General features: G+C 42.4%; 1 protein-coding gene and 1 long non-coding RNA gene across 4 annotated transcripts in view; one reads left to right on the top strand and one right to left on the bottom strand.

The window, feature by feature from the left end:
- Positions 1 to 23,268, top strand: part of IRAG1 (inositol 1,4,5-triphosphate receptor associated 1) — a 112,617-nt gene that overhangs the window by 67,187 nt on the left and 22,162 nt on the right. For all 3 annotated transcript variants that reach the window (XM_054724941.1, XM_008151034.2, XM_028159861.2), the window contains 7 exons: positions 4,578 to 4,701; positions 10,599 to 10,629; positions 11,951 to 12,091; positions 12,519 to 12,650; positions 15,823 to 15,964; positions 18,944 to 18,993; positions 19,544 to 19,651. In XM_054724941.1, coding sequence (XP_054580916.1) covers positions 4,578 to 4,701; positions 10,599 to 10,629; positions 11,951 to 12,091; positions 12,519 to 12,650; positions 15,823 to 15,964; positions 18,944 to 18,993; positions 19,544 to 19,651 — 728 coding nt within the window. The remainder of the gene's footprint in view (positions 1 to 4,577; positions 4,702 to 10,598; positions 10,630 to 11,950; positions 12,092 to 12,518; positions 12,651 to 15,822; positions 15,965 to 18,943; positions 18,994 to 19,543; positions 19,652 to 23,268) is intronic.
- Positions 18,920 to 23,268, bottom strand: part of LOC114234934 (uncharacterized) — a 64,866-nt gene continuing 60,517 nt past the window's right edge. Inside the window, exon 3 of the long non-coding RNA XR_008557903.1 lies at positions 18,920 to 19,022. This is a non-coding gene — a long non-coding RNA (uncharacterized LOC114234934). The remainder of the gene's footprint in view (positions 19,023 to 23,268) is intronic.

Below are 23,268 nucleotides of genomic sequence, written 5' to 3'. Positions count from 1 at the left end.
CGGGCTGTAAGGGAAGCCTGGGTCCCAGGTGCCTGCCAGGGGCAGGGGGAAGGAAGGCCTACTCTTGCATGAATTTTGTGCATCAGGCCTCTAGTCTTATCTAATAAAAGGGTAATATGCAAATTAACTGTCACTCCATCACAAAGATGGCAGTGCCCATAGCCACAAGATGGCAGCCCCCAGTCCCCTCAGCCTTGCCAGAGTCCCCAGTCTTGGGGGGACTGCCGCTGAGAGTGGGCAGCATGAGCAGCCTGGTGGAATGTTTGCTTCATTGCCACGGTGACACCCCGGCCGTGGAGGGCCTCTGGGGGACAAGGGGCCGGCCTGCAGCCTCCACAGCCGAGTGCAGGCCCGGAGAGGAGATGGCGGGCCCGCCTCCCACGGAAGCAGCACGGCTCCTGGCTTCTGTGGAAGCAGCGCGGCTGCCAGCAGTGCGCTGCGGTTCCCGCCAGCTCCCACAGCAGCAGTAGGCGGCCTACTGCACGCGATATCACGCTACGGGCTACTAGTACATATGTAAAATGCAATCTGCAAGTTCAGCTTTTATCTCAATTGGGGAAATTTTTTCTTCTCTTCTATCTTTGGATATGTTCTTTCTTTTGTTTTGTTCACTACTTCAGAGACTCCATAATCCCTAAATTTCTCATCAATGTCTCAAGTGCAAGTCCATTATTCCATCTCCATATACTTTAATCTTCTCTTCTTTACATTCCTTGTGCTCATTTCAGTCTCTCCCATCCTCCTCACTAATTCAGTATCTTTTATTCTTTCATATTTTCCACACATTGGCTAGTTCTATCTTTTTATAATTTCTTGCTTAGTTCTATTATTTTGGTCTTCAATTCATTTCCTTAAATTGTAATCTTCTTCCATCTTTCTGTTATCCTCTCATCTCATCTCTGATTTCCTATTTTCATTTTTGTCAGGTTCTAATTTTTCCACAAGTCAAAGAATTTGTGGTATACATTTTGCACAAAAGTGCATTTTTGCGGTGTTGTTGCCTCTGTTTTTATCCTGACATCTGTCTCCTGCATGTTTCCTTTCTCCTTTCCTTTATACCTTCCTTCCTTTTTTCCTTCCTATTTTGACTATATAGTATTTTGAAATAGTTGCCATAACATTTGTTTTTATTTCATGTCCTTTTTACATGGGCATTCTGGATTCCCTCTTCACCCAGATATATTCTGTAGGTCAATTTTCACTGCCTCTTCCACCTTATCTGAGATCTCTGTCCTCCCTGCAGCATTTAGTTGGGGACTGGGTGTTCTGTGTCTGCTTTGCTACTGCTTGGATGGTGGGGAAAGGGGAAGTTCAGAGGGAGCTGTGTGTAGTGGTGCTTGTGGGATTGGTTTCTGCTCTTTTTCTAACTTTGTTCATAGTCCCAATACTTGGCTTATTACACCAAAGTGGGGGCTTATTTCTTTAGATGGGGAGTAGTGGATGGATTACTTCACCAATTCAGGGTAGAATCATAGAAACAATCTACTTAGGTATTTATTTCCCCGATGTGAGCCAGCTATTTCCAACTATCTTGTCAGGTAAAGGAAGGAAAAGAGACAAATTCCAAGGAGTTTGGCCACTGTGCTATTTCTCAGAAGTGGCGGGGGGTGAGGGGTACGGGAGGTGGAAGGGGGGAGAACAGCTTCAGTTGGGGCATTCCATGTGTCTCACTCCACCAGAGAAGTGTGTTTTCCTTATTTTCTCTTCATTTTCCTTTCTGGTAAACCCCTCCATATTGTTCTACATAATCAGCTCCAGTAGACTATTGTGCTGTCTTTTCTTTCTGTCTTTCCTTTCCTCTCCTACTTGTCAAGAAAAGCAAACAGCAGCAAGGCAGTTTTTCTCTGGTGGGATTTCTGCTCTGGTGTGATGGGGACCTTTCTGCTCTAGAGAAATGTTCTGAATCTCCTCTGCAGGCTGCCTGCTCGCCTCCTCAGTCTGCCACTCTGTGGTATTTCCCCCTCACATCTTCCTCCCTCTCAGTACTGAGTCTTTGAGGGCTATCAAGGGTGTGAGCTCTACTTTTATTTTTATTTATATTTTTAAAATACATATTTTATTGATTTTTTACAGAGAGGAGGGAGAGGGATAGAGAGTTAGAAACATCGATGAGAGAGAGAAACATCGATCAGCTGCCTCCTGCACACTCCCCACTGGGGATGTGCCTGCAACCAAGGTACATGACCTTGATCGGAATTGAACCTGGGACCCTTGAGTCTGCAGGCCGACGCTCTATCCACTGAGCCAAACCGGTTAGGGCAGGAGCTCTACTTTTATTTCTAATAAGTTTTTGTCTTTCTCCACCATCATGTTGAAAGACATTACCTTTTTCTGTACTTGAGAGTGGTGGTTATATTTTTGGCTGATTTAAAAATTTGTCATTATTGTTAAGTTACTTTGGTTGAGCTTAGGAAGAGGTTGGCTGGTTTTGGGATCTGTCAGTTCTAGGGTCCCTCTTTAGACAGCCATTTTAGTGGGGGGTGCTCAACCTAGGGCACTTTTCTTGGCAAAGATCCCTGGTATGACTTTACTTGATTATTAGACTTTGGTATGGTTCAATCAACCATACAGATTTCTCAGGAGATCATTGTTTAATTATCTCTCAGCTGGGTATTGGCAGAGTGAGGCCAGAAGCAACACAGGATTTACCATCTGTCACATGAAATGTCAGAGAATAGTAAACGCCAGGACAGACTCAAGAAGTGACAGGTAGCTAAGAGAATGTCTAGTCCAATCATATATTCAAAAAAGGACTAATGACTATCTTATCTCTGACAAATGGCCCTCCAGACTTTGCCAGGATACCTTGAGTACCAAAAAACTCATGAACACCATTCTGTTATTGGAAAGCTTAAAGTATTTTTTTAAAATCTGTTTTTTGTTAAATTGATTTTAGAGAGAGGAAAGGAGAGAAGGATAGAAACATCAATGATAGAGAATTACTGATCGGCTGCCTCCTGAACGTCCCCCACTTGGGGTTTGAGCCCGCAACCCAGGCATGTGCCTTGACCGAGAATCAAACTGTGACATCCTGGTTCATAGGTTGACGCTCAGCCATTGAGCCACATGGATGAGTGGAAAGCTCAAAGTATTTTAAGCGTTTTTTACCTTGAGCCAAACTACACTCCCTCTTCTCTGCATGGTCTCCCTTGGTAAGGCTTCTAATTCACATGACTCCCAATCTCAGCTCCATTTTCATGGCTACCACAACTGTGCCTTTAGTCCTGATCTCTGGCCTGGCCTACAATTCTGGAAAGTGATTGAGCAGGTTGGAAATCTTCTGGGTCAAAACCCACTTGAAATAGTAAAACAAAACTATAAACTCCTGCTTGCAAATGGAAAGTAACCATGGTATGGGATGACAATACTTGTTTTGGCTCAAGTAAAAGATATTTGAGGCTTTTAATCCTAAATGCATTGTGAGCCCACAGTAAGGCACGCCAAGTCTATGCTGTGTGAATAACAAATGTGAATGCCAGGGACATGTGCCAATGTCCTCCTCAGCTAGGAGCATGTAAGAGCACATCTGGGCCTCTAGGACAGCAACAACCAAAATGCATGCAGGCAGGGGATCATGTCTAGAGGCCATGGGCCACAGTGGGCCACAATGAGCAGTTGGGAAAATGGGGCTAGCGCCTGGAGAAGGAAAACTTTGGGAGAGGTAAAAGACCTGTCTTCAAACAGGAGAAAGACTTATGGAAAGAAAATATTTCATTTGTTCTTTCTGCCTTTAGAGCAAGACCCTGGATAGTTTTAGGAGATAACAAAAGCCTGTTCATTCATTTTGTTAACTACGAGGCATTTATTTCTGAGATATTTTAAAAAACCTAATGACCTTAGATTTACCTTGAAAAAAATCCTATTTCTATTCCTGCCTATGGGGATATGGAACCAGACACTGATTTTGAGGTAGGCCACAGATGATTGAACTGTTGAATTCATTTGATGAAGAATAATTCGGCAACAGGCCTCTTGAAAAACCTGCTAAAGAGAGGGGACCTTTGCAAACATTATGCCAAATAGCCAACCAGCTTCCATTTGCCAGAAACAAACCTTTGACTCCAGACGTAAGAGCCTGCTTGGTACTTTGGAAAGCAATAGGAAGCATAGAATTTGGAGCAGACAGAATTGGTTTGAAGTCTTCTTATGCCATTTACTAGTTCTGTGACCTTAAACAAATTCTTAAACTTGCTGAGTTTTGGTTTACCTACCTGTAAATTGAGAAAATTAAGTTCTGGCTTATTGAGTCATTATAAGGATAAAATAATAAGTATGAAGTCCCTGGAATATAATTAGGTTCTTTTAAAATATATACTTTTTTTATTGATTGCAGAGAGGAAGGGAGAGGGAGAGATAGATACATCAGGATCATTGATCAGCTGCGTCCTACACGCCCCCCATTTGGGATCAAGCTGCAATTTGGGCATGTGCCATTGACTGGAATCAAACCTGGGTCCCTTCAATCTGCATAGGTCCTTATAAATGTTAAAGCTCTTCCTATCCATTAAATCAAGTTGCAACAGTACTACTGCGATCACAAAGAGACATTTTATAAGTTAAGCACTTTTTTCTTTTAGGGCTCCATTCTGAACTCTCTCCAGCTATTGAGGAAGAAGAGTCCAAGAGTGGCTTGGATGTCATGCCCAATATTTCTGACGTGCTGCTGCGCAAACTGCGGGTCCACAAGTCTCTCCCTGGAAGGTAAAATCAGGGATGTGGGTTGCAGAAGACCTGTATCATGCAGCCTGTGTTAGATTCTAGACGAGACAAAGAAGTGCACCAACCTTGATCTTGGACCCCGGATGGGTCAGAGTCTAATGGTCCAAATCTAAAACAAAAAGAATAATAAAGGGCCAGGTGGGGTTCTTAGGCATGCACAAGGGTCACCAAGAGGCTCATGGCAGCAGAGGGTGGTGGGCTTTGGGCCAGGAGACATAGTTTTAATCCCAGCTCTACCATCCTATATAAAACAACCCTAATATGCAAATCGACCGAACAATGGAACGACCAGTCACTATGACGCGTACTGACCACCATGGGGCAGATGCTCAATGCAGGAGCTGTCCCCTGGTGGTCAGTGTGCTCCCACAGGGGGAGCACCGCTCAGCCAGAAGCTGGGCTCACGGCTGGTGAGTGCAGTGGCGGTGGCAGGAGCCTCTCCTGCCTCTGCTGCAGGCGGGCAGTAAGGAGCGAGGGGTCCCGGACTGTGAGAGGGCACAGGCTAGGCTGAGGACTCCCCCGCCCCCCGCAGTGCACAAAATAACTGAGAGATTCTAGGTCTGATATCTGCATAAAGATGTAGAACATTTGGAACCACACGAAGAAGGATTCTTGAAAAACCTACCAGGCTCTTCCACACATGGGGAGAAAGTGGTTTCACTTCCCAAGCCTCAGCCTCCTCACCTATACAACAGGGATCTGTTATTGGTAGCTACATGAGATGGTGTGTGAGTCAGGACTTAGCATTTTATCAGCACATAGCAGGCCCTGGGTTGAAAAGTGAATAGTTTAGAGTATAAAGGAGAGAAAATAGGGTCCCACTAAGCAACAGGGATTGGGAGGGTGCCTGCAAATGAGGCCTCCCACCAAGCCTAGCAACCTGGGGATTAAACTGTTGGGAACAAAGGCCACTGGGAGGAGCTACGAGACATAACAGAGGTTCCCGATTTAGGGATAAATATGAAAAAAAAAAAAAAAAACAAATTTTGCCCATCGGGTGTTATGTGTTCAAATTCCACACTGTAATTACCTAAAAAGAACCATCAGGGCAATACTCAGAGGGACCTAGCAACTAAATCAACATCAAGAAAAGAGCTAGAAGCGAGTTGGAAGCAGGCTGAATTCACAGCTGGAGGAGGGCGTGAGTTAGTCCAGTTCACCTGGTGGGAAGGCACAGAAGGGGTGTCCAGAGACAGGAAGCCAAAGGAGAAGCACCCCAAGTGCACTGCAGGTTACAGAGCACAAGTTTACATGCTATGTGTCTTTTGGTGTTTGTGACAACCCGGGGAGGCCGAAAAGGAAGATTTTATTTCGTTCATCGTCAGTGAGAGAACAGAGAAGCAAAGCAACGTACTGGCAGGTGACGGAGTCAGGAATTGAATTCAGGGTGGACTGATCTGCCTTTCCAGCTATACCAGGGGCCTGTCAAAAGTACCAAAACAATCACCACTGCTCGTCAGTCTGCAAGGAATAAGAGTGCTACTGGCTTCTTTTTCCTCTGTGAAATTGAAGATAGTATGATTAGGGCATACCTTCAGTGAATTAAATTTCCCCAGCTTCCCCAGGAAGGGGAGACTCAGCAGTTCTACCATCCTTGAGAATGTTAACAGCTACTAGCCACTAACCATGAGGCCAAACTGGGTTTTCACGGTCCATGAAGAAGATCAGCTTCTGAAGCATGTGGTTCAGGCTGTCAGATTGAGGTCAGTGTCTCTCATGCATTATGTCAATAGCCATGTGGCCCATCCCCAACTTCCTGCTCCAACCACTAAATCAGCTTCCCTGCTTCTGGCTTCAGTAGAGGCTGTTTCCAAATTGGGCCCTTGGTTGGGCCTAGAACTCTGTAGCTCTGGTTTGGAGTTTGGGAGATATGGACAAACTGTCATGTACACTGTCAGCCAGAAGAAGGAAGCCAGAGGTTCAAGATTCCTTTCCCCAGCAGAAATATGGAAAAATTACACTTGAGTTTTAATATTCAAAACGAGTTTGTTTCATGTTCTATATGAACTACATAATCTTGGATTGACCCTTACCAAGAAGGAGCTTATAGGGTCAGCAAACTGAATGGATTCAGTAGAAAAACCAGGTCTAGAACCCAAACTAGAAACATGGTCAGTGGTTGGATAATAAGAGTGCAAAGTGGAGATGTCACAGGATAAGGTATCCCAGGGTCAAACACCAGCAGGAGCAATAAACAGGCATTTAATCAACCAATATTCATTGAGTGCCCATTATATGCCATTAAAATGGGGAACAAGAAGACACAGTCCCTGTTCTCATGGCACTTACATTCTGGGTGTCGAGACAAATAATAGTCAAATAAAAAAATGGATGATTTCAGATAGCAAAGCTGTTAGGAAGACCATAAAATAGGCACATATAGAGAATGACATGAGAATGGAGCATTGGGTAGAGGGTCAAAGAAGGCCTCTATGATAAAGTAGTAATTAAGTTGAGACATACAAATGACAAAAAAGTGACCCATGTGAAGATTTCAGGGGAAAAATTTCCAGACAAAAAGCACAGAAATTTCAACAAATCATTCTTGGATGACTGGATAGCCACATACAAAAGAGTAAAATTGGACCCTACCTCACATAATACACAAAAATTAATTCAAAATGGATCACAAGCCTAAATATAAGAGCCAATGCTTTAAAGTATTAAGAAAAAAAATATAAGAGCAAATCTTTGTGACCTTGGGTTAGTCTATGGTTTCTTAGATATGACTCCAAAAGCACAAGCAACAAGAGAAAAAATAAGTGAATAGTATTTCACCAAACGTTTTTGATACAAACAATTCCATCAAGAAAGTGAGAGGACAACCCAGAACATGGAAGAAAATATTTGCAAATTATGTATCTGATAAGGGACTTATTTCTAGAATATATAAAGAACTCTTATCTATCAATAAAAAGACAACTAATATTTTTAAATGGTCAAAGGATTTAAGTAGATATTTCTTCAAAGAATATATATGAGGAGTTAATAAGCATATGAAAAGATGCTCAACATTTTTAGTCATTGGGAAAATGCAAATAAAAATGATAATGAGATACCATTTTACATCCACTAGAATGGTTGTACTAAAAAAGACGAACAATGTCAATGTGGAGGACTTGGAATCCTCAGTAAAATGGTACAGCCACTTTGGAATAACATTGGCAGTTCTTCAAAAACTTAAACATAGTTACCATATGGCCCAGCAATTCCATTCCTAGGTATATCACAGAGAAATGAAAATACTAGTATATGTCCACATAAAAATTTGTACATAAATGTTTTCTAGCAGCATTTTCATAATAGCCAAAAAGTAGAAACAACTCAAATGTCCATCAACTAATGAACAGGTAAGCAAAATGTAATATATTCATATATTGGAATATTATTCAGACACAAAAATAAAATACTGATATGTACTACAACATGGATGAACCTTGAAAACATCATGCCAAGTGAAAGAAGCCAGTCACAGAAGACCACATGTTGGCTCCATTTATAAGAAATATTTAGAATAGGGAGATCCATAGAGAAAAAAAGCACATTAGTGGTTGCTTGGGGCTGGGGTTGAGGGGTTTGGAAAGATGGAGAGTGACTGTTAATTAATGGGTACAGGTTTCTTTTTTGGATGATGAAAATGTTCTAAAATTGACTGCAATGATGGTTGTAAAATTCTGTGATATACTAAAAACAACTGAATTGTATATTTTATAGTTAGTGAATTATCTCCACTAATAAAAGAGAAAGATGCAAATTGACTGTACCTTTGTGATGTCCATCAGCCAATCAGGAGTGAGTATGCAAATTAACCCAACAAAGGTGTTGGGTTAATTTGCATATGCAGGCGCTGAACAGCCGGGGACAGGATGCAGGCATTCCACTGCCCCAACCACTCCAGGCCTCTGGGCAGCGTGAGAAGGCGGAAAGGCAGCTCCAGGCTGGAGCAAAGGCAGAAAGGCGGCTCCAGCTGGAGTGAAGGCGGTGCCAGCAGCCAGGGGAAGGAAGGCCCATTCTTGCATGAATCTTTGTGCATCAGGCCTCTAGTATTTCAATAAAGTTGTTACAAAAGAGAGTGAAAAAAAGTAAAGAACAGTAACTGTAAAGGCCCTGGGTCACTGAGTAAGTGTGTTTGAGGAGCAGATTGGTCAATGTGGCTGGAGAGTGGGAAGAGGAGAGTGTGGTGGAGACTGATTCAGAGAAGGCCTTGATTTTATTCTAAGGCCTATTAAGGGAGTTTGAATTCTGAGGCAGGCAATGCCATCCAGAGGTGTCTCCTTGTATGTCCCCTGCAAGCCTCTATCTTTTTGGAGGCCCGAAGCTCTGCCCCCTACTTGCCTATGCCAGTTCACAAGGCACAGCTCTTTGCATCAAGAGCTGGCTATGTCTGTCCTGTGGCTTCTTTAACTAAATCACACCTCCCTGAGTCCTCAGGGCTTTGTACATTTTTTTAAAAGTGTGTTCTGTATCAAAATAGCAGAAAACAAGTCATCAAAATAGAAAAATAAGTTTGGTAAATATGTAATAAAAATATGCAAATTTCACACAAAGCCAAAGCCAGGAGTCAAGAGCAAGCTTAACGAGTTTTGATAAATCACTTAAGCAATATGTACCTGCTCTAGAAGATTATGTTGGTTGGCCCACAGCAGAAAGGGCCTGATGGGTGGGGTTGTGACAACAATTGTAAGCATTAACCATCTTTGCAGTTGTTTATCCCATGCTCTGTACTCTGCTGACTTGCTGGCCATGGGGTCTAACTGCCTCATCCTGACAGGAAGGCTCTCACAATTCCTTGTCAGGGTGAGAACCAGCTCTTGCAGAGGTAGCTGACCCTTACCTTTGCTCTTGGGGTCCCTCTACACCTGTCACAGGGAGGAAGCTGTGTTTCCTGAGAGTCTTATCAATGGCACGCTCTGTTGCCACGTCCTATGACGCTGATAGAACCTCTCCCAGTCCTCCCACCCCAGCACAGGAAAGGGCCTGTGCATTATTTACATTGTCTGGGTTTCAGAACAGGGCTAGCTTTAGTTACCAGTAGAGTGGTGGCAGCAGCAACACAGTGAGCATGCAGATAAAAGGACTGCTTGCTGTGGGAACCACACACAACGAGGAACCTCTCAGAATGACACGGCTGTGCTAGCCGGGACTTTCTTGCTGGATCTCTGAGTCTAGCTGTGAAGAAGAGCTCTGGCCACTCTTTCCTACCTTTTATTCTCTGGCTCATATGCACCCTTGTCACAATCCTCAGAGACAGGAGGAGGGTCAAGCTTTGAGGACCTGGGTAGTCCCGAAAAACTATTGTGTGCCGTCTATAAAGTATGTAGCATATGCACTTTCTTAGTAAATCTTCAAAACCAGCCTGTGAATAAGTTGTGATAAGTAACATCTGAGTGCCTCCTCCTGAGTGTGAATGTCATGTATATACATATGTGTACACATACATATACATGTATACATAAATACCTGTGTATATCATATATGTGAATATACATATATATACACACTTGTAAACATGTGTATATACATATATATAGTCCTTATAAGACTCCTGTAAGATAAATAAAGTATTCCCATTTGACAGATGAGCAAACAGAGAGAGATTAAAAGAACCTGTCCAAAGTCATGTCTAGTAGAGGCACTGATGGAGGACTGCCCCCAGGATCCAGTATTTTCCACCATACTTCTTCTGTAGGAGTCAATGTCTGATAGAATAACTCACAGATTACAGAGCTCACACAAAGTGTACTCTGAATCTTTCCCGTCTCATTAACTCCCCTTACTCCCTTTCTGGAAACCCATGGTCTGTTGGTTGTTCAAAGTCACCTTTTTGTTCTTTTATAAATTAGATAAAGTTCATTTGTGTGTCTTTTTTTTTTCCACAGTGCCCCTCCGCTCACTGAAAAGGAAGTTGAGGTAAGTAACTCCAGTGCTTTGTGAAATTATGAAACCTGGGCTTGACTGGGTTTTACTTATACTTTCATTGAAGGGCTAACCCAGGAATGGAGAATCTAACGTTGAGCATTATTGATAAACATAACTGAGAACCCCACCCACTGACACTGGCGAAGATGGCCATGAGCGGTTTACAAGGGGCGGCTCCCGTCCTCAGATGGCTGCGGACACAATCAGTGCTCAGCGAGGCAGAAGCAGCACAGGCTTTGGAATCAGTCTGTGGTTGAAGCCTGGCTCTGCTCCACGGTCTCACTTTGAACAACTTAATGACCTCTCTGGCCTTAGTCTCTTTATCCGTATAGGGATTTAACAGTTCCCATAGAGAGGGTTTTGTGGGAGTAAATGAGGTGCACAAAACTCATGGCATTGCTGGCATATAGTAGATGCTCAATGAGGAGTAGCTTTCAATATTGCCATCATCGTCATCATTGGGTAAGTTCAGGGCCTTGAGTCCTCTGTCTAGAGATTTCTGCCCATTGTAGGCCTTGTTACATGAACTTCAGAAGCTCAGGCCGAGTTCTCTCACCCCAATGGTATAAATCTGCTACCACTTGACTCAGGCTGGCAATGAAAGCTGTAAAACGAAGGCCATTGCTTCCTTCCTGTGTAGTCCATCTGTCTACTTCTCCCCAGTAGTTTCCTATTATTCCAGGAATTCCATGTCTGGTCAGTACACCTTTCAAAGTTCATTCATGCAGGCTGCATTTTTGGCATGGAATATTTGTTCCAGAAAGTTTCTCCTGACAGAATCATACCTGGCCTTACTCCATCTCCTGGCAGCTCATAGCTGCTTTCAGTGGAGGATTTGGAATACTCAGGCAAGATGCTGGTTGAAGTTTGCTTCAAGTCAACAAGGCTTACATCTCAAATTATCTTTATAGTGGTTTCATGCGAAACCTCCAAAACCCACATGTAATAAATCCTAGCGTGAATCCAAACTGCTTACACAATCAGCTGTGTTGGCCCAAGTTTATCTAAACCTAAATACAGGATGTTATTTCCTTGAAGTTCAGGGAAAAGCGAAGTGTTATTCTCTTATTATTCCTCAGTAAAATGCATTTGGTCTCTGGTCCTGGGAAGGACCTAGCATGGACCTCGGGTTACTAGCTCACCATTCTTGGTGCAGTTGGCCGTAAGGGAGAGTTTCACAGTGTGCACTGTTACTTTGGTGACTGGTCTAGGAACTGATGTAAAATGCTCATGCAAGAAACACACCTGCAGCTGCCCGCGTTCCCTACAATAACTCCTCCTAGCACCTCTCCCACACTCTTGTTCCCAACAGAACGTGTTTGTACAACTGTCCTTGGCCTTTAGAAATGACAGCTACACCCTGGAATCTAGAATTAACCAGGCTGAAAGGGAACGCAACCTGACAGAAGAGGATACTGAGAAGGAACTGGAAAACTTCAAAACTTCCATTATGGTAATTGTGGAGCCTGACTGGGAATCCTTGGAGTTAGGACTACCTTTAAGGGCCATGCTGGGTACCCTGCTTTTCTCAGTCACCAAGTAGTTTCCTGAAATGAGAAATCAGGCCAAGGCCCTGAGCCCGACAGTCTTTCTCAGAGTGCTGAGAGGAGCTGAGGCAGAGATCCTGAAGGACTGGTGACCTCAGGGCAGTGTGTAAGGCCACTGAGCCCTTAGAATCTTCTCAGGAGGGGGCTGGGTGACTGGGAACCAGAGACCCAGATGTGATTCCCTTCTCTTAGGCCAGCCAAGTATAGAGTGTCCACATGGGGCATCTCCAGTGCCCAGAGGAAGCGGTAGCCCCGGCCCTGCTCCTCTCAGGCAGGACGGGGACCGGGGCTCATCCTGTGAGGACCCTGAGTGATTTCCTTCTCACTCCTCAGTCTTCAGCTTCACTCTGGCACCACTGTGAGCACCGGGAGACCTACCAGAAGCTGCTGGAGGACATCGCTGTCCTGCACCGCCTGGCTGCCCGCCTCTCCAGCCGCGCTGAGATGGTGGGGGCCATCCGCCAGGTGAGCCTCGCCAGCTCCCAGCCCTGCTGACTGGCTCTGCTCTGCCCGCAGTAACTAAAGCAATAATATAAGCAGTGACAACTACAGATACCACTGATTGATGGCTTCCTCTGTGCCAGGCAGCCTATGTACATTATTGTGGTCTTTTTCAGGGTGTTTTTGGTGGACCACTAAACCCTCAAGTGCTCCTTGTAAAAGTTTCTGTGGGCACATACATACTCCCTTCTTTTCTTGGAGATTTCTAATGCTATTGCAATAATCAAGCCTTTAAGAAGTCTTATAGTGAGGAAGCCTGTTTAAGTTTACCTCTGTATTTCCCAAATTTGAAGATCCAACACCACTCCTTTTGTTTGTCTCATAAAATATAACTACTCAGCTCCCATGGAACTAGTATTTGGCAAAACATGCTTTAGGAAAAACGGCTCTGTTTCATTTAATCCCTGCAGCAACCCTGTAAAGTAAATATCCTTATCCACCGATGAAGACATGAAGTCTCAGAAAAGTAACAGCAGGAGTAGTGGCAGAGCTGGGGCCCCGGCTGGGCTCCCTCTCAGCCACATGGCAGTCCTGAAGCACACAGAGACTGCCCTGATCCGGGATGGTGTGTAGGATCAGGCTGCCTGAGATCTGATCTTGCCTCCACAGGGTTCACTGTGTGGCCTAGGGCCAGTTACTGAGCTCTCTGTGCTTCAGCTTCTCCAACAAAACATGTGGCTGTTGGTAGTATCTGCCATATAGGGTTGCTGACATACTGGTAAAACACCTGGATGTTGGTATCACTGCTGCTATTACCGTGGACCCATGTCCTGCTGCACCGACTGCGTCAGCAGGGTGTTCCTGGGGCAGTGCTTGTAGAACAAAGGAAGGACAAGACACTGGCTGTCCCACCCCTCTGTCTTCCAGGGGGAAAAGCTCCTGACTCAGCAGCAGCACCCAGGAAGTCAATCCAGCTGGGAGCAGCCGCAAAGGAAGAGCTCAAAGGAAGTGGCTGGTCTCAGCTCACGGATATAGGGAACTTTTCTAGGGCACGGTCACTGAGCATGTCCCTCTGTGGTTAGGCAGGCCCTGGGCTAGGCACTCTGGGGGATTCAAGGGGAATAAGCAGAGAAAAATCTTTCTGATCTATACAGCTCTCCCAAACGTGTTTCTAGGCCCACGTGTGTTGCTCACTTCAGTCTTTACCCACCTCCAAATGGCTTCCTACCCCGAGCGTCTGAGTCTAGGTCCTCACCTCTCTAGTTCCACCAGACTACAGACACACCTTACTGCTGCCAGTCCCACTCCATCAGTCTCATTTCCACTGGTGGCCTGATTATGTCACTCCCTTACTTTAAGACAAGGCCCTTCATAACCCGGCCCTAACTGCCTTTACTGTGAACAAACCCAACTGCTTGCTGATTCCTACATAACTGGGATGGCCTGTACATCCCTAGTTTTCCAGACAGTCCTAGTATTTGCCTATTGTCCCAGCATAATTCTTTTAAAAAATTTTTATTAAATTTATTGGGGTGACATTAGTTAATAAGATTATATGTTTCAAGGGTACAATTCTATATCACATCATCTGAATATTGCATTGTGTGCTCACTACCCAAAGTCAAATCTTCTTCTGTCACCATATATTTGACCCGGTTTACCCTCTTCTACCTCCCTCTACCCCATTCCTTCTGGTAACCACCATAGTATTATCTGTATTTATGAGTGTTTGTTTGTTTTTGTTCATTTATTGTTTTCTGTTTTATATCCCATATATGAGTGAAATCATATGGTTCTTGTTTGTTTGGTTTTTGTCTGACTTGTTTCACTTAGCATGATATTCTCAAGATCCATAAATCTTGTAATGAATGCAGTATTTTGTCTTTTCTTATGGCTGAGCAGTATTCCATTGTAAGTATATACCACATCTTCTTTATCCAATCATCTGCTGAGGGAGACTTAAGTTGTTTCCATGTCTTAGCTACCATGAATAATGCTGCAGTGAACACAGAGGTACATATAAATATTTACAAATAAATGTTTTCAAAATTTTCACATAGATGCCCAGAAGAGGTATTGCCAGGTCATATGGTAGCTCTATTCTTAATTTATTTTGGAACTTCCATATTGTTTTCCATGGTGGCTGTAACAGTTTACATTCCCACCAGAAATGAATGAGGGTTCCTTTTTCTCCACAACCTCTCTAACACTTGTTATTTCTTGTCTTGTTGATAACAATTCTAACAGGTGTGAGGTGGTATTTCATTATGGTTTTGATTTGCATTTGCCTAATAGCTAGTGAAGTTGAACATCTTTTCATACATCTGATGGCCATTTATATGCCTTCTTGGGAGAAGTATCTGTTCAGATCCTCTACCCATTTTTTAAATTAGATTGTTTTGTTGTTGAGTTGTATGTATCCTCTATATACTTTGGATATTAGCCTCTTATTGGAGGTATCACTTCCGTTCGGCTGCTTGCCTTTTAGTTTTGCTGATGGTTTCTTTTGCTCTGCAGAAGCTTTTTAGTTTGATATGGGCTCATTCATTTATTTTTGCTTTTGCTTCCCTTGCCTTTGGGATCAAATTCATAATATCCTCTCTAATACCAATGCCCATAAGTTTAGTACCTATGTTGTCTTCTATGTAATTTATTGTTTAAGTATAAGACCTAAGTATTGTAAAGGTCTTATACTTAGGTCTTTGATCTCAGCATAATTCTTACTAGCACTCCCTTTCACTCTCCAAAGGACTTCTGTTTGGAGTGTAAATCCTTTACCCAGATACAAGGCCTATGGTTTCCTGTCTCTGTACCCTTGCTCTTAGAGTTCCCTGTCCAGAATGCTCGTTGTCCCTTATGTCCATGTCTAAATGCCCAGCTTCTGCCTATACACTACAGCTACTTCACTCCATCTCCATGAAGCTCCTTGACCCATTCTCTGTGAGCAGAGCTGATTCTCTTCCACCTGCCATCACCTGAAGCTTTATGGCTGTGCTTGTTCTTGTTCTCTGAGTGCAGGTGCCTGCAACCCTGTCTCAGCTCACATGGTGGGCAGCAAACACTTGGAGGGCAGGGTCATGTCTAATTGGTCCCTGTATCCTTTTGATTCACCAATCCCAGAGCCTCATCCAGTGCAAACAAGTGCTGATGAGCCTTTACCCCAAATGCCTGTGTTTCCCGCTCTCCTTTCCTGCAGGAAAAGCGCATGTCAAAGGCAACAGAGGTGATGATGCAGTACGTGGAGAACCTGAAGAGGACGTATGAGAAGGACCATGCAGAGCTCATGGAATTTAAAAAACTGGCGAATCAGAATTCAAGCCGCAGTTGCGGTCCCTCTGGTAAGAAACCAGAGTCCTGCCCTCATCTTGGGCCTGCAATGTGGGTCCCTGATGTCTCCAGGCTGGAATTGCACCTAACAGGGCTGCCCCAGGACGCATTTCAGATTGAGCAAGGTTCACTGCCCCTGCCAAATGCTGCCCACAGAGACTTCCAGCAGCTGCTCCAAAGGGGCCAAACATGAATGGCCCCAAAGCAACTGTGACACAGAGAACCAGAGCAGCTAACTCTGACTTGAAGCCCACGGTTTGTGAGAGCTCACTCCACTTTGTGAAATGAGAGACCCCAGACCCTTTGTGCTTTGGGGCCCCCTTCAGGCAACACATACTTTAGACTTTATCCTGGAAAGCATTAGGGATCCAACCAAAGATTTTAGTCAGGGAAATGACATGATCATATGCAGAGTTTAGGAGGGTTCCTCTGACTATTGTAAGGCCAGTACATTCCTGGGCAAAGCCAGAGACAGGGAATGCCACGAAGCTGCTATTACAACAGCCCAGGTGGAAGATGAAGTCTGGGTAGTGAAGAGGGAGTGAGAGCCTGGCTAAGGGAGATACTGCTGAGATGAATAACAGACTCATGAGCAAGACAAATGTTTTAAATAAATACTCTTTTTAAAAAGGTTCTATAAAATTGCTATAGGAGCACAGAGGAGGGGGGCAGGCTGAGGTAGTCAAGGAAAGTGTCTGGGCAGTATTTTAAAGTAAAAATAGGAGTTCTTCAGGCAAAAGGGAGAAACACATCCTGGTGGTATTAACAGCATGTACAGAGAGGTGTGTGTTTGCAGGGTTGAGGTATGATAATGACAGGCTGAAGGTGAGACTTGGTACATCAAGGCCACATGCCAGGCCTTTGTCCCTTAGGCAATAAAGGAGTCACTGGTGAGTTGACATCACCCAACATTGTCAGATTGTATTTTGAGAAGATCTATCTGACTTGAGGGTGGGTAATGCTTGAGGGAAGGGCAGACACTAAGGCATGAAGACGGGTTAAGAGGCTCCTGAGCATCGCAGGAGGAGGACAGTGCCTTAAAACAAAAAGTCTCCTTAGGCTGCCAGGGTTTAGGCTCTGGCTGATACTGGTGGTGTCAGTGGGAGAAAACAGACATTTTAGGGACAGGAATCCCCGTGGAATGCAAACATCCGTGTTACCAAGAGCGGGAGGAGAGAAGTACAGAAACTGTAACAGATGAAGAAACCTTTATAAACAGGAGGTTTCACAAGTTTCCTGGGGAATATCACTGATGCTTCCCAGCTCCAGAATGTCTGCTCTCGATCTTGGCAGTGAGGTTCCTGACCCACATGCGCCTGGGCCTCTAACAAACCACTCCCTGTCAGAGTTGGAAGTTGGGGAAGTTGCCATCAAAGAAACCCTAGTACCTGGCTCTCGTATTATCGCCCTGCAAGGTGCAGTGTCCCCTGTGGACCACCTTAGCCAAGATTTATGAAATGAGCAGGTACCCATTCATTCTACAGACGTTTATTAGCACCTTTGGTGTGCCCACATGATAGAGAGGTAAAGGGCACACAGTCCTGACCAAAAGGAGCTCCCAAACCTGTGGGGAGAGCAGGGCAGAGTAGCCAGTGCTGTGACAGAAGTAAGCAGACTTCCATGGGGAGCACCCTGCTTCAGTCTGGGGGGTGGTGAGAAAGTGCCTACAGTAAGAAGGGAGCAGGTAGCTGAGTCTTGAATGGTGAATAATGTTTCAGACATTTGTTCCCACTCCACTGTTTTTTCAAGCTACATCTCAGCTTGGCTCATACAGAGGGGCCAGCACCCACCCAACAGTTGTGTCCATCAGATACTCTATGACCATTCCCTAATGTACAGTGTTTGTTTGTAAGCCTTTACATGGTTTCTGGCAATCTTTGTCTTTGCCGGAGACTCTAAAGACTACAGTGAAATAAAAATACCTCTGATTTCAAGAGAAGTGATACACATTTAAAAGAAAAATATTATGCCTATTTTTTTTTCTAAATATAAAACATGCAGATTGTCTGCATTTTGGATTTTTTTCTTAAGATAGATTTTAGAAGTGTAACTATTAGTCATGGGAAAAACATACTTATACGGCTCTTAAAGCAAATTATTTTCAAATAACCCATTGATATTCTCATTTAATGAGTTACAATAATGCTCAATTCATTGTGCTGTTGACACTTTTGCCCTTTCCTTAAAAAAATATCTTTGACTTTGATGGGTCAAAATTGTATCTCATCTCATAGTTTTAATTTGTATTTTTTACCTTTTCAAATGTTCCCTAGACATTTGTATTTCCACTTTCATAAATTCTCTAATTATAACTTTTGCTTACTTATACGATTAGTATTTTATTAATTTGTATGAACTCTTCATATATAAAGAATATTTTTCTGGTTCTGCTATTTTGGCTGACTAGGACACTTCAAACCCTTTAACCACAAATACTTTTTGCTGGAAAAAGATAAAGCATACATTAGTCTAAAAGAATAGCTGAATCTACAAGAACAGAAATTGAAGTACTCAGATACAAGAAAAGAAAAGAGAACTGAAACTAAGCTGACCCTGCAGCCTCCTTGCAACCAGAATCAGCCTCAGTTATCTGGGTGCTGGGCTTTGCGCTTGCACACTATCTGAGATGAGGCCCTCAACACCCATGGCAGAGGTGACTCCGAGCCTCCCATAGACTTTCCAAGGTCTGCATCTTTAGACAAGAAAAAAACAATCACCAAAACAGCAGAGAAAGAAATCAAGGAAGTTTGTCTGTTTTTCCCTGAGCTCTAGTAGGAAAAAATACTTTCTCCTTCCTCATAGGAAAAGTGCCTGCTCCAAAAGTACAGGCCATTACAGAAGTGATGATGCAATATGCAGAGAATCTGAGAGGAGCAGGACATGAGGCCTCTGGCCCATAGATGCCATGGTTTAGTTTCTAACTATCTGTTCCCTGCTGGAGGCTACTCTGAAAAACTTACCTGAGTTCTCTCTGTTCCCTCCTGTTGCAGAAGACGGGGTCCCTCGCACAGCGCGGTCCATGTCCCTCTCTCTGGGAAAGGTATGCATGTTCAAGGGATATCAGGGCTCCTGGAGGAAGTACAACAGAAGTTTCCACAGTCACCCAGGAGATCATTCATTCCTGGACCCACGGGGGGTAGGGGTGGGGGAAAGAACCTCTGGACAGAGTCTCTAATTTGGCTCCCCACACCTTCTAGCTCATCCTCCAGCCTTCTCTTGCTCATAGTTTTCCTGAGTGTAACATCCCTTAAATGAACATAAAATGATGCATAAACCTTGGTATTGCTATAGTTTTCATACACCATCAAGGATGTTACCCAGGGACTGGGGGTCATTTCTGTTAAATTTCTTCAGGATTTAATAACCTAAAATAGAAACATGCTGAGACATCACTCTCCACTAACAGAAAAGTTGTGTCAACTTTGGCTACTCTCTCCATACCAACTCCCACCACCATCATTATCCCAAAGCAAAACTATCCAGTGAATGTTATTACAGCAGTAGGAATGAGTAGGTATATTCAGGGCCTTTCTGAATGGTGGGTGCTGCTCCCTTCATGACAGTGAGCCTGGTCACTTCTCTTTCTATAGAACATGCCCCGCCGGAGGGTCAGCGTTGCTGTGGTTCCCAAGTTTAATGCCCTGAACCTGCCCAGTCAGCCTCCAAGCTCATCACCCATCCCCTCCTTACCTGCCCTGGTGAGTATGATCATGTTTGCCAGCTGACCCTATTTGACCTCTCCCTCAGACTCACTACTATGTGGGTGACCTAGGTGTGGGCAAAGTCAATAAGGCGACTTCATTCCCAGCACAGATTCTGGGCCATAGGCTTAAAAAGCCCAATTTAGACCAGGCTTCATGTCTTCCACTGCCCTGAGAAGAAGATAGTAAGTGGTATCCTTTTTCATGCTTAAACCACACCATCCAAGGTGGGTACGATTTTGTCTCACTCTGCAATGGGCTTCAACACCTGAGCTACATTTTGTAGTGGTAGAGCTGAGCTTTGAACCATAGGCTCTCTGATTCTAGAGCGTGTATTCTTTAAAAAACCAACAATTCATTTTATTTTAATTTTTTTTTATACTTTCAAACACATTCAAATTTTACAAAGTTGCAATTTTGACATATAAAAAATTGGGGGTAGGAACAAAATTTCTTCCAGAACTGGCTAAAGAATGTCACAGTGTTTTAGAGTTTGGACTTCAAAGTAACACTAGATCTGAGTTCCAACTATGATTTCCCCTTTTTAGCTTGTGGCATTAGACAAGTTATTTCATCTCTCTTTGCCTCACTTTTTCCAAAGCTTGAATTCTTAAACCCAATGTTATTCTGTCTTGATTCTTTGCAATCTTGTTTTTAACAATGAAAATATGGAGACTATTCAAATGTCCATTACTAAGAGATTGGTTAAATAAATTATGGACATCCCTATAAGAAGTTTCTATATGCAGTTGCTAAAAATGATGGTTAGACTATAAATACAGGGTGGGGCAAAAGTAGATTTACAGTTGTGAGTACATGAAACAGAGTTTAGTATTATATTATTGTTTATTAATTATTGTATTATTTTCCATATGAACAACTATAAACCTACTTTTCCCCCACCCTGTATTTATTGACATGAAAAAATTTTCAAATTAGTAAAAAGGAGTTAAATACAAAAACAATATATACAGTATAATTCTGCTTTGTAGTTTTTTAAAAGTAATTTTTTAGGTGTAGAAAGAAAATTCTGGAAGCATATATGTAAAACTATTAATAATGGTTATCTATAGGCAATGATAAAACCACAGGTGATTTTTAACTTCTTTTTTTCAGTTTTTTTTTTTATTTCAAGAAAAACTATCTTAAATATAATAGTGTTACATGAAATAAACATTAATATCTCAAGAAAAATTATTTTAAATATAATGTTACATGCAATAAACACCAATTATTCAAGAAAATGATCTTACATATAATAATATTACATGCAATAAACATTAATATTTCAAGAATAAAAGGATTTTAAGTATAATAATATTACCAAAACTGTACTAACATAGTATGATATCACAACAGTTGTAGGAAATATTAAAGACCTGCAAATAACAGGATTACTTCTATTATATTCTAGTATATTTTTTCCTCTCTGGCTCTATTTGGTTCATCAGTTTATGTTGTTCATCATATTCCACAAATGAGTGAGATCATAGGATATTTATCTTTCTCCAACTGGGTTATTTCGCTTAGCATGATGCCTTTAAAGTCTACTTTGTCAGGTATGAGTATTGCTACTCAGCTTTTTTTTTTTCTTTTCCATTTGCATGGAAAATTACTTTCCATCCCTTCACTTTCATCCTATGTGTGTCTTTTGTTTTGAGGTGGGTCTCTTGTAGACAGAATATAGTTGGGTCATCTTTTTGTATCCATTCAGCTACCCTATACCTTTTGATTGGAGTATTTAATCCATTTACATTTAGGGTTATTATTGAGAGGTACTTATTTATAGCCATTTTAATTCTGTATTTAAAATGGTTTCTCTCTCTGTTTCTTCTCAGCAATCCCTTACAGCAATCCCTTTAGCATTTCTTGTAATGCTGGCTTGGTGGTGATAAACTCCTTTAGCCTTTTTTTGTCTAGGAAGCTCTTTATTTGACTCTCTATTTTGAATGATAGCCTTGCTGGATATAGTAATCTTGGTTTCAGATACTTGCTTTCCATTACCTTGAGTACTTCATGCATTTCCCTTCTGGCCTGCAGAGTTTCTGATGAGAAATCAGGTGTCAGCCTTATTGGAACTCCTTTGTAGGTAACAGTTTTCTTTTCTCTTACTGCCTTTAAGATTCTTTGTCTTTAATTTTTGGAATTTTAATTATGATGTGTCTGGGCATGGGTCTGTTTGGGTTCTTCTTGTTTGGGGTTCTCTGTGCCTCCTGAACTTGTGTGACTTTTTCCTTACTAGGTTAGGGAAGTTGTCTACCATTATTTCTTCAAACATCTTCTCTATTCCTTTCTCTCTTTCTGCCTCTTTTGGCACACCTACTATTCTAATATTGTTACATTTCACATTGTCCCACAGCTCCCTTAAGATATCCTCCTGTTTTTTAATTGTTTTTTTTCTTTTTGGTTCTCTAATTGAGTGATATTTTCAACTCTGTCTTCTAATTCACTGATTCGATCCTCAGCTTCCCCTAATCTGCTGTGTATTCCTTCCAATGTGTTCTTTATTTGTGTCATGTCATTCTTTATTTCAGACTGTTCTTTTTTCATAGTTACTATATCTTTTTTCATACAGTTGAGCATTTTAAACATCATTACTCTGAACTCTGTTTCAGATCAATGTCTTATCTCTGCTTCATTTCTCTCTTCTTCTGGAGAATTCACTAGTTCTTTCATTTGAGGGTTGTTTCTTTGTTTCCTCATTTTGGTTGTCTGTTTGGGTTTGTGACTATGTTTTAGGTAGATCTCTATATCTCTCAATCTCTAGTGCAGGACAGTGTTAAAGGCTGTTTCTGACTAATTGGATCAGGCAAAAACTCAAAGCCTCCAGAGACCTTGATGCCATCTTATAGTTCTAATAATCAGAATGTATTACTTATAATCAGAAAAAAAAATCAATTTCAATTTTTTTTACACAAAGACAGTTCCTATATAACAAGATATTTTCCAGCTCCCCAGTCTTTGTGAACCTGCTTAATCCTGTCTAACACTTCTAATTCTTTCTCCAGTTGTTCCTCCATGCCATGTCCATGACTAGCAGTACTCTATAAAGAAACAATCTGATATGTAAGCAATAGGTGAAGTAGATTCAAGCTCTATTGTGCCAAGAGGTGGCAATAACTCATAAACTTCTTTCACCTCTTCCTGCCTTGAATGTTTCAATCATCTTTGAAATCAACATAAACTCCCAGATCATCCACTAAACAAAAGGAGCCTAAAAAAATTTTTTAAAGGAGCTTAGGGAGGGCTAGTTAGTATGCTTTAAAGAAACATACTAACTAGCCCTCCCTAAGCTCCTTTAAAAAGTGAGATAATTTGAGTGGAGAAAATTTAAAGGACCTATTTCCCATACTATTCTAAATGTATAAATGTGGTTTCCAAATATATTCCTTTAGGCTAGGGGCAACCAGGGCTATACATTCAAATGACGTGGGGCTAAACATTCAACACTGGGGCCCACCCCAAGATTCTGGATTGGACCAGTACTTTCAAAAATATCCCCCAGGTGATTTGATATGCAGCCAGAGTTGAGAACCATTGTTTAAATCAAATCCATTGCAACAAAACAATGTAATAGTCCTTGGATATTTATCATAAGAATTTTATGATGGCTT

Source organism: Eptesicus fuscus, chromosome 13 (assembly GCF_027574615.1).
Source record: "Eptesicus fuscus isolate TK198812 chromosome 13, DD_ASM_mEF_20220401, whole genome shotgun sequence".
In the NCBI taxonomy this organism is placed as follows: Eukaryota; Metazoa; Chordata; class Mammalia; order Chiroptera; family Vespertilionidae; genus Eptesicus; species Eptesicus fuscus.
The sequence above is the reverse complement of the archived record's forward strand: the minus strand, read 5'-3'. Positions and strand labels throughout refer to the sequence as shown.